This window comes from Podarcis tiliguerta (genome assembly GCF_965153285.1).
Source record: "Podarcis tiliguerta genome assembly, chromosome: 10".
Taxonomy (NCBI): domain Eukaryota; kingdom Metazoa; phylum Chordata; class Lepidosauria; order Squamata; family Lacertidae; genus Podarcis; species Podarcis tiliguerta.
The window spans coordinates 19,790,871-19,802,675 of NC_139543.1; the positions used below are offsets into that span (position 1 = coordinate 19,790,871).

Genomic DNA, 11,805 nt, shown 5'->3' on the forward strand with positions numbered 1-11,805 from the left:
CCTAGCAGTTCGAAAACACAAAGTGCAAGTAGATAAATAGGTACCACTCCAGCGGGAAGGTAAACAGTGTTTCCGTGTGCTGCTCTGGTTTGCCAGAAGCGGCTTAGGCATGCTGTCCACATGACCCAGAAGCTGTAGGCCGGCTCCCTCGGCCAATAAAGCGAGGTGAGCACCGCAACCCCAGAGTTGTCTGCAACTGGACCTAATGGTCAGGGGTCCCTTTGCCTTTACCTTTATGAAAAAGTAATACAGCTGCAGTTGTTATCTCTGACACAAAATGTCTGCTTAAATAGAAGAGATGCTCAGTAGCCATAAAGTTTGCGGCCACCTCAAGAATACGTCTCCCAAGGACATAGCTGCCGTGTTTCTGTGTTTTCTCACCTTGTGTTGTAGGACCCCTGGACGGTTAAGTCCAGTAAAAGGTGACTATGGGGCTGTGGCGCTAATCTCACTTTCAGGCTGAGGGAGCCAGCGTTTGTCCACAGACAGCTTTCTGGGTCATGTTGCCAGCATGACTAAACCACTTCTGGCACAACGGGACACTGTGACAGAAACCAGAGCGCACGGAAACGGCGTTTACCTTCTCGCCACAGTGGTACCACTTTATCTACTTGCACTGGCGTGCTTTCGAACTGCTAGGTTGGCAGGAGATGGGACAGAGCAATGTAGTTCACCCTGTTGTGCAGATGGAAGAACCGCCGATCTTCCAAAAGGCTCAGTGGTTTAGACCACAGCACCATGCGCATTTTGTTGTAGCGACCGCTGGCTCTCCCTCACATCCAAACTAATGACAGTTAAATGCAGCATTACTGCTTCCCTGCACCCCATTACAAAAGTGCAGGATTGTTTGTCAGCTGTGAGAACTATAAGTTATTCCCACTTGGCTTCTGCAATGGTCCTGTAAGGAGGATTGCAACTGGGGAAGTGTGATGCAAACCAAAGAGCACAGATGCGATGTGATGCAGTTAACTCAATGGCCCTTCCTAAGGAGCCGGGTTATGTACGGTAACTCCTCTCTCTTATTTCAAATGTGGGTGGGTTGAATGAATCCAAGTAGATTAGGCCAGCTTCATGGGGTTCCTGCTCCAGTGTGGATTCCCGCCCCCCTTTGTGGATTGTGTTTCTAATCAAAGTCAGACATAGATGAGTCAGGATTACCTGCTTGGCAGGGGGTTGGACTCGATGGCCCTTGTGGTCTATTCCAACTCTATGATTCTATACTAAAATTACATTTTATGCCAAGAGAGTTCTAAAGAATGAGCTCTGCTCCTCCCCTTCTATCTTTCAGAATGTTAGCCCTAAAAAATAAAATAAAATAAATCTTCTTTTTTCGCCAATAGGACAGCAATTATGCGCAAGTTCCGGAGCCAATTTCGTATTTAAACAGAAATGGCTTTGAAGCTATGCAAGCTAAAGAGAGCACCAGAGGCCAGCAAAAGGCCTTACATTAAAAAATAAGATGAAAAGACAAAGCGCTTTCCCCACTGAATTTTATATTATTATTATTATTATTATTTGAATTTATATACTGCCCTATATCAGGAGGTCTCGGGCCAGTTTACAGGACAAAATCAAAATATAAAACCACAAAATATATGATCAAAATAACAACAACAACTCAATACCCCCCCACACACACACAAAAAACACATTTTAAAAGGGCATAGGATGTCAATAAAATCAGCCAAAGGCCTGGTTAAAAAGGAACGTTTTTGCCTGGCACCTAAGGTGTATAATGAAGGCACCAGGCGAACTTCCCTGGGGAGAGCATTCCATAAACTGGGAGCCACTGCAGAGAAGGCCCGTTCTCGTGTTGCCACCCTCCGGACCTCTCGGGGAGAAAGTACACGAAGAAGGGCCCCAGAAGGTGATCTCAGGGTCCAGGTAGGTTCATATGGAAAGAGGCGGTCTATGGGTTATTGCGGTCCTGAGCCGTTTAATCTAATCTACCATCTATCTATCTATCTATCTATCTATCTATCTATCTATCTATCTATCTCCTCTCCTAGATATCTGTGCTGGTAGGTTTGCATCACATTTACCCAGAAATTAACAGAAGTCATTTGCCACATAGTTTCTACCACAGATTATATGAAGTAGTGTGTAAACACTGAGCATCCATCCACATTTTGCATTGACTAAAATATAGCATGTTCGTAACCACACTCCAGCGAAGTTGTTGCTGGAAAATGGTATAAGCCAGCCATGCCCGCTGCAAACCACCCAGGCATTTGTCAACAGCAAGCAAATTTCTGGAAAGCAAATTAAATTTATTGGGACCACCAGGAATACCATGGAGCTATAGTGAAATCTTGGTGTCTTGTTTTCAGGGGTGCCAAGAGATGGATGGAAGTTGGCTAAAAGCCACTTGGCCCAATGGAAAGAGATCCACTCAAGTAGCACCTGAGTCAACTTCATTATTTATCGAGCTATAAAGCATGTCCTCCCTAAAAGAGGGCACATGTTGCAGTGAGACGTGGAGACTGACCTCCTGGATATGGGTGGGTATATTGGACAGTCACAATGCCCGATTGGTAGGTCCCTCATTGCTGGGTTTAATCTCGCCAATGGGGAGCTGATTAAACAGATCGAGGGACCTATTTATGCCCATGTACGTGACCCAGAGCTTCCTCTTTCGGCTCATGCATCAGAACACCCGCCCACCTCTCCCTAATTTACGGCATTTTGCGCTTGACCTTGCTATGCCGTCGTGTGTCATCTGTCGTTGGGGCAGAGGTATGGCAGGAATTTTCCCCACTTGGCTGATTGGCTGTTGCCATTTGGGTTTCTCCGGCCATGTAGCAAATCGTCACAACTTGTAAGGTTGCGGGTAGGCACTGGTTCAGGTGATAGGGATGGGAGAACGCTCTCACCATCCCTATGTGAAGGGTATTCCATTAAAGGAATCCAGGGACTCAACTTGGTTTGGTCAACCCCCGAGAGGGGGTTGTGCCCATGCCTGAGTCCAGGGGAGCATCTGGGCAGTGGACATAGTCCGTTCTCGGGCTTTCTACCTACCTCAGGTGTTCACCCTTGGCTGACCTATGATAGAGCTCTGGGTCAGCGCTGCCAGCAAGGGTGCAGGGAGCTAGTCGAACCAGAGCCTATGCAACCACTCACTTTCTGTAATCAATAAAGTTGTGGCCTAAATTCTGCCAAAAAGCAAAACTATAATTTGAGTCAACAATAATTTGAGTCAGCTGCCAACAACACCCCCAATGTACGTTTCTGAAACACGTTTCTTTGTATTATCATATGGAGCTCCACCAGTTGTCCACACCCCTCCAGCATGTTTTATTGGGATATGGTTTATTTAGGGCTGCTATATGTCTAGGACATTGCCAGGATTTCGAAGGCAGAATTGACACCCAGGGAGAATTTCTGAAAGGTGGCGCTTTGCCCTGGATCTTAGGCAAGTCAATTGCAAAATCGCATTTTTGCCTTAAAAAAAGAAAGCTCAGCAACTTCTGGGTTTTCCATAAAAAATGTTCAGCAATTTTGAGGTCTTCCTAAAAACAGCTCAACAACTTTCAGGGTGTCCTGGCTTTAACTTTTTGAAATATGGCAACCCTAGAATGCTTGAGTGCTTCCTACATTGCTAGAAAGAAACTAATTTCCTCTATCTTTCTTTTTTCCTTCTCTGGAGGCTATTTAAACATTTGTTGGCTTTTTATATCACTAGTATTTTTGTTCAGGAAGGAGGAGGATTTGAACTGCGATGGCTGGAATGCTACTCTGCTTCTCATTGTTTGCTATCTAAATATAGGGCAGGCCCCTAAATCAGGGAGATGTGCTTTGACTGTTGGCATCGTAGCACACAGAGTGGGTTGAACGGCTTATGTGGTTGGTCGACAGAACTTTGGGTGTTGGGTGAAAAGATAGTGCTAAACACAAACTCATCTTGCTTAATAATTTGACATATATATTCCAAAAGGAAGATGTGGGCTATTGTTCATGTATGAGTTATTTCATGCAGATTATAAATTGAGTGGTACTGGGTTTAATGCTTGGACGGAAAGGTTATGGAAAACAGACCTGAAATTTACGGCATGTTGTATGCTGAAAGAAAATTTTAGGAAAATGATGTACAGGTGGTATTCGACTCCTAGTGAGTTAGCAAAAATGTATAGAGTAAGTACAAATACCTGCTGGAAATGTAAAGAGAAAGAAGGTTTTTATCGTATGTGGTGGTCATGTCAAGCAGGCTCTCCTGTTGTTTTGGGACTACAATTTCCATCATCCCTGACCACTGGTTCTGTTAGCTAGGGATGATGGGAGTTGTAGTCCCAAAAAGCTGGAGGGCAGAGTTTGGGGATGCCTGGTATAAAGCTTTCTGGAAGATGATATATAATGAAATGAAAATATGTTTAAAATAACTTTTGTTAAAAAACCAGAAGCTTTTTTATTAGGAATTATAGGTACCGACATTCCAAAGGAATAGAAAATACTTTTTATGTGTGCGAAACAGCCGCACAGATGCTTTTAGCCCAGAGATGGGTTGAAGAAAGAGTCCCTACGAAAGAGGAATGGCAAACCAAGCGGATGGACTACGTCAAAATGGCAAAGCTGACTGGAAAGCTCAGGAACCAAGAGGACAAAAAGTTTTTAAAAGAAGGTTGTTGTGAGGATAAAATGGAGTGGGGAGAGCCATGTACCTTGAGCTTCTTGGAGGAAAGGTGAACCCCATGAGGTCTGGAGGGTGGCAACAAGAGAATGGGTCTTTTCTGTAGTGGCCCCCCATTTGCAGAATGCTCTCCTCAGGGAGCTTCACCTGGTCTTTCATTTTATATATTTTAAGTGCCAGGTGAAAACGTTCCTCTTCAACCAGGTCTTTGACCGATTAATATCCTATTAATAGCCTTTTAAATGTGTATGCGGGAAGGGGGGGTTATTGCTTTGTTGTTTTGGTTTCATTATTGACTTGCGTTTTATCTTGCATTTTGTTCTGTGAACCACCCTGAGTTCTTGTGTTGAGGGGCGGTATATAAATTTAATAGAATAAAGAAATACATATGAATGTAGTAAATAATTAAATTTCCAACCTCTCTCCTCCCTTAGTTGCCTTATGGTCAAGCACTGCTTCGAAGTCCGAAGGCAAATATAAATAAATTTGCTGCGAGAACTGCATAGATTTCGTCCAACTTTTAAAACAATAAGATTGGCCATTCTTCTGAATGCTCAGAACTTGCACAGCTACAAATATTCAGTTCAGCTGACTCTAAATTGCTCCTCCATTCAGCTGTCCCTATTTTAGGTTGATTGCAGTTCCCACAGGAGTGTGGGTCAATCTGGGCTAGCCACAAAGAATGTACTACCTACTGGTAATTGAAGTTCATATTTCAGCAACAGGAAAGAGGATGAATACCAAAGCCAAGCCTTGTCCCTAAATATACACACCAGGGCAAACTTTTGCCTCCTTGTCATGTTGTGTGTTGTGGAATCACTTCCGTAAACTGAGTCAGATCATTAGTCCACCTAGCTAGTGGTTCTCCAGAATTTCAGACAGGGATCTCTCCTAGCCCCAGTGTATTCTCCTTTTTTAGTTGTTACTCTAAATGCCACACTATCTATCTATCATCTATCTATCTCTATCTATCTAGGGGAGGGGGAAGGTGACAGTACTCTCGAGTACCCCCAGAAAAAAGCACTGCCTAGCCCTACTGGGACATATTGGAAACTTTATGCATTTATGTGGTCAGGGATGATGGAAGTTGTGAGTTCAACAACATCTGCAGGGCCACAGCTTCAACATCACAGCGCTAAGGTGTGAATATTGCCCTAAAAGAGTTCAAAATTATTGGAAGGGACAAACTTTTGTCAAGCGTCTTAAAATCTAGAAGTGATAAAATACTAACAATCAAAGAAGAACATTCTAGATGCAATATTTGGCCATACTTGCTTACAACTATGTCATCAAATTACACTCAGACCTGCTACTAAGAAATCAGCAAAAGGGTATCTGAATCAGTGCTTTTCCCCCCTAAAAAAAGTGTTTAGGGGTACTCTCATTTTCCCACTCATATTTAAATATTGCCCCTCAATGAGGCCAAACTTAGATTCACAAAATGTTTAGGGATATGTGTACCCCTGTGTACCCCCAGTAAAAAGCACCGATCTGAATTATCAGCCACCCCTTAGATGAAGCTATATCTGGATTACAGAGCAATTTCTAGATGCAAGCTGCCCAATAATTAGGGGCGACAAGACTATTTTATTTATAGTCGTGACATAGATTTGTTTGTAATAAGAGAAATGGTCTGGAGGACATTTAATTTAAAGAGCCATCGGCACATTTTCTAACAAATGTCACCAGGAAAATAGCTCGTACAGCCACAAGAGGTTGTTCACTTCATAACTATGATCAGACAAATGGCTAAGGTTGAAATATTTCAGCACAGCTGGAATGTGGGTAACTCAAGGACAAGTGGCTGTTTCTGGCACACAAAGGAACTATAAACAAATACTATGATGTGAAAAACATAGAATATTCTCTGGCCACACTTTAAGAGCCTCTGAATCCAATGGAAAAGATGGAAGCACATTCCTAAATCTGGATCATTCCCTCGAAGTTTTGTCTTTTTGCTGTCCTGGGATGCTTTTCAGAAAATCATTTCAAGAACCTGAAAGCAGCCTTGCACACAGCTCTGAAATACTGCCGATCTCTACATGCACTCCTGAGGGCAATTTGGGACAAGAAAATGTGCTAATTAACCTTGGAAGTCACTTGGAAAAAAAGCCCTATCATTTGACTTGTGTGTCTTAACTCCATAAAATTCCTAACACTGTTTTGTAGATCATTGGAGTACTGGAGCTTGTCAAAGAAAGAAAGAAAGAAAGAAAGAAAGTGTAAAATCCAGTATTTAATAGCATGTAATGTCATCATAAGGCTAGGTCACTGCACTGAGGACGGGGTGGATCAACTTTTAAAAGTTTACTGGAAGAGACGGTCACACTATTACAATTTTTCTCTGCTGTGTTAACTCCCCGAGTGCAAGATGCAATGTAAGAGCTTTTGAATAAATACACCAACTGTGTAGACTAGCCGGTGTGTATAAATAGCTGTCCGACTAGCAAACTAGCAGTGCAGAAAACCTCAGTTATGCACACCACACCCTGTAGTAAACAAGCTTTCATTCTGCCAAAACTATATTATTTCTCTGGAGGAAAATTAACTTGTAGTGCCCAAGTGGTGTTGTGCATAGTGTTGGGCTTTGACCTGGGAGACCCTTGTTCAAATTCTCGACCAGCCATGAAGCTTGCTGGGAGACTTTAGGCCAGTCCCAGTATTTGTCAGTCAGCACACATTCTTGATGCAAAACTGGGGAGAAACCATGTATACCCCCCTAAAGTCCATTGAGGAAGTATGCAATAACAGTGTACAGTGGTACCTCTGGTTAGGAACTTAATTTGTTCCAGAGGTCCGTTCTTAACCTGAAACTGTTCTTAACCTGAGGTACCACTTCAGCTAAGGGGGCCTCCTGCTGCCGCCACGCTGCCACTGCGCAATTTCTGTTCTCATCCTGGGGCAAAGTTCTTAACCCAAGGGTTAGGGGAGTCTGTAACCCGAAGTGTTTGAAACCCGAAGTGTTTGTAACCCGAGGTACCACTGTATTGAATGAGTAAATCATGTGTTAATCCACAATAACTCTCTTTTTCTCAACAGTCAACTAGACAGGAATCCATCTCCTATAACTGTACACATTCAGGATATTTCAACAATTGTGAACCAGGAAGCCCACCAGACACTCAACACTGCTTCAAAGTGTTGAAGCAATGATTCTTCAACATCAACTTCGTTGGACTGGTCGTGTTGTGTGGATGCCTGATTATCATCTTCCAAAGCAACAACTCTATTCTGAACTTAAAGGGTAATGCTGGTGGTCAACAGAAGAGGTTCAAAAGACTCTCTCAGGGCAAATCCTATATGAACTTGCAAGGCAGTGAGGCGTACTCAACACAATTATTTCTGAGCAAACACACTTGGGCCTGGAATGGGAATAACTATATACCGTATTTACTGACTCAAAGGGAAACTCTCTACCCAGCAAATTCCATCATAGAAGTTCTATGATTATGGAGGAAGCGTTTAAAATGTACAAAAAGTGGTTGGTAAACACTCAGGGATATTATTATGTAGACCGCTTCCTGTGGCCAGAGGACAGCACAATGCATTTTATGATCACTACTGTTCCCTGCTTCCTTTATCCTATTCGATACGCAGTCCTATCCTTCTCCTCCCATCCTTCATCTCCCTGTTTCTTTTTGACATATTCTATATGATTTGAAGCCGTAAGTCATGGAAGAAGCAAAGTAGGATAATAACAGATAAATGCAAATCTACGGGACGTGCCTGGAGTTACTGTTGCCTTTGCGTTCACAGGACTTTGGGTTTCTTGTTATGCATTTAGTGCAAACGACGCAGAACCACATACATTTTCCAACGAGATTGGGGTGCCATGAATGCTACTGGGCAGCTGCACTTTCTTCCTCTCTTGGGGTGCTTTGATGTGGGGGCTTAATATCATAAACGGGTCATTCAGAAATGGTAGGGAACAGATTTTGTTTAACTTATCAGATTCTCCTGGAAAGAGTGATCTATATTAAATAGGACGTGTGGAAACATGAGCTAGCATTTGATCCCAAGGATGTTGAACCCACCCCACAGTCAACATCTATCTCAGAAGTACCCTCTGCCTCTCCCCATTTTATATGTCCTTTTTGTGTAAGCCCACCCACCTTTCCGGGACCTATTCCTTTGACCATGCTCTTTGTGCTTCAGCAGGGATGGAGCAGGAATGCGATTCGGTTCGCGTCAAAAGGTGAAACTGCCCAATTCGCACTTCAGAAACAATATGCGAACTGGATCACAGCCCTCCTTCAAAATGTGCAAGTCGCTGAATTTTGCGACGCCATTCCACAGCCAAGTCATGAGTACAAAGATGAGCATGCTAGAGTGCAGTATGCATACATATCAGTATGTTAGGGAATATAACATTACAAAAATATGTTGCATTTGCAAAATTGCGTACAAATGTGTACGTTAGGAAAAGTTCACATTAAGATGTTGATGAACTTTTATGAGGACTTTTTTGCTGTTGAGGCAAACTGATGCAGAGAACTGAACTTAAGATTGAAAAACTGAGAAAAACAGATGACATATTTGCCCATAGTTTCACTCCAGGGGGGGTCATCACTTTGGAACAACCTCATCTGGACAATATAACAGGGCCAAGGATGCACCTTAGCTAGCAAGCAGATCCACCTCTGCTTATTTGAAGGTTAATTTTAGCTGTGCCTGCCAGAAATGTGCCTCCAGTTTCTAAGCCAGTTTTTCGTTCTGTACTTGTCTTACCTCTTTCCGTCCTTGTAGATTGCTTGAAGGAAGGAAGCAACGGGCTTGCCTTGCGGAGATCTCCTTGTACCTCCTGTGCTGTACCAACTCCGAAACCACTTTGTCTGGTAGAACTCCATTGCCAACTGGTGAGATGTATCTCCTCGTCCTTAAGGGTGTCAGGGTCTGGTAGAAAAGACAAGCAGCCAGCACCAGCACCACCAGGAACGGGCGAAGTCGACACCACCTCCGGCCAGGCAGAATCTGCCGGCAAGCCATGGCCACCCTGGGTTTCTAATGTTGTCCCGTTTCCACATTGTAGGAAGAGTCACTGTGGCTACTGTTCATCAGCATGAAATAAAGGGAGAAACATGACTTGTCCGCCAGGAAACAGAAGTGCTCTCCATCACTTCTGGGTTTGAGCTTTCCCATGGCATCAGCCGGCGAGAAGTTCGAGGTCTCCGAAGCAAAACAGACTACGGCAAACGGCCCTTCAGGAAGCAGTCCCTGACCTGTGCAAAAAGAGAGGAGGCAGGAAAAGAGAAAGAAGTCACACGTACGTGCGTCGTGTGGGTTGGGAAGGAGCAGACTTAAGCATCCTGAAATAGTTAGTGGCTGAAGGAATCTTAACGTTTGGAAGAAAGTTTATCCCACAAAACTCCAGCTGAACAACTGCATTCGTGAAAGCGAAAGGTTAAAAATTATGAGGTGTCTTTGTACAGCTGAAAAGCACCACAGATTTCCTCGTAGGTCTCCCCCCCCCCCCCCGTTGCTTTTTAAAAATACCGTTTCCTTCATTCCAGATCTTTTTAAATTGCCTTTTTCCTGTCGGCAAATGTGCATGCTTTCTCTCAAAGAGAATTCATCTGGTTTCGAACAAGCTGAAAGGCTAGATTTCCCTCGGTTAAGTTTCTTTCTTTCCAGCTTTCGGAGTTCAAAGTTATGTTTACTTACTTGGTTCTTAGCCCTGTCAGACGTTTTCCATTCTCCCCTAACGGGCTGCTGATTAAAACCACTCGGAGCAAAGCTGCCTCATGACTCCAGCTCATCTCCACACACACACACACAGCACTCCATCTGAACTCAGTTGGACCACAGACATATAAATAAAAAACAGGACTGCCCTGAGGGGTGGGGTTACGTTCACCAAGCTCTAAAAAGCCTCACACACTGGAAACTGTAGGAGCAAGGCTGCTGGATCACACAGCGGCAATGTGCCCCCCCCTTCACATGCTTCCAAGCTATACAAGGACTCTAAAAATGTGGCTGGAATACAGACAACTCAAACATAATGAAGAAAGAGAAATGCTAAACCAGTCTGAGACCTGTTGCTCCATGAAGGGAATAGAGGTCTCAACAATTCTAGGCACCCCCCCTTTTTTTAAAGCTGCATTTCTTTGGGGAAAGCCATAGCTATTTAAAGTGGTACGATACTGCTTTAAATGTAGAGTGCAGATGAGGCCTTTGTATATTAATTAGTGACTTCTTGTTCATGTGTTCTTACTAAAGATAGGATGGCATGCAGAGAAGAAAGGCATGGAAACCTAGTAAGATTTAAAAAACAACAACCTGATTCTGTAGGTCATGCATAGGCAAACTCTGGCCCTCCAGATGTTTGGGACTGCAATTCCCATCATCCCTGACCACTGGTCTTGTTAGCTAGGGATGATGGGAATTGCAGTCCCAAACATCTGGAGGGCCAGAGTTTGCCTATGCCTGCTGTGGGATGACCAGCTTCATATAATCATCTTCCTTAAGTCAATTTAATATATGAAAGGGTTAATACCATAGAGTAAGGTGCTTTGCAAGGCTTAGCTATGTCACTTCCTCTTACCTTGGGAGGAAATAGGTAATGAAGCCTCTACCTGTGAGGTTTGAGCTGGTCATTCCGGCTCAGCTGCATGGCTTTCACCAGCCTCTTTTGTGTTTCCATACCAATAGTTTAGGGGCTTTGACCACTTTGCAACAAAGCTACATTTTACTGCCTATGCAACTTTTCTGACTGATGTATGGAAAAACACATGAATCTGACCTTTGAAGAGTTTGTAAGTAAACCACTTTTAACTTACCAAATGTGTGGTCTTTTCCTATGCTGTGGGGGGGGGGGTACTTTGGAAGGAACTTCTAAAGGGAACAGTTTTGAAACTCACTTGGAAGTTTTTACAGCCTATTATTGCCATGCTGTACTTTGCTGCATATTTTGTGATTTTAAATCTCTGCTGGGGTTCTCTTACCAAAAGGTTCTTGCCCTAAACTTGGATCTTGGCACCCTAGGAAATTATTTTTTGAACCAACTGATCCAATATTCAGTGGGGGGGGGGAGGCATCTGGTCAAACCCTGCTGGGACTGTATCAATTAAGACTACAGATGTGATTGCATGTTTGTATGCACCTTGGTGCTAGAAACCATCATTTTGCACTAGAATACTTAGAACAAGTTAAAAACTGGAAATGCTATCTAGTCTATTCATCCT

At 43.4% G+C, this 11,805-nt stretch overlaps 1 protein-coding gene across 1 annotated transcript in view; it reads right to left on the bottom strand.

Annotated features, from left to right (window-relative positions):
• CPED1 (cadherin like and PC-esterase domain containing 1) overlaps positions 1 to 9,610 on the bottom strand; it is a gene marked incomplete at its 5' end in the record, with an annotated part of 114,069 nt that extends 104,459 nt beyond the window's left edge. The window contains one exon of the mRNA XM_083399502.1: positions 9,353 to 9,610. Within this exon, the coding sequence (XP_083255628.1) occupies positions 9,353 to 9,610 (258 nt within the window). The remainder of the gene's footprint in view (positions 1 to 9,352) is intronic.
• Positions 9,611 to 11,805: the final 2,195 nt, after the last annotated feature.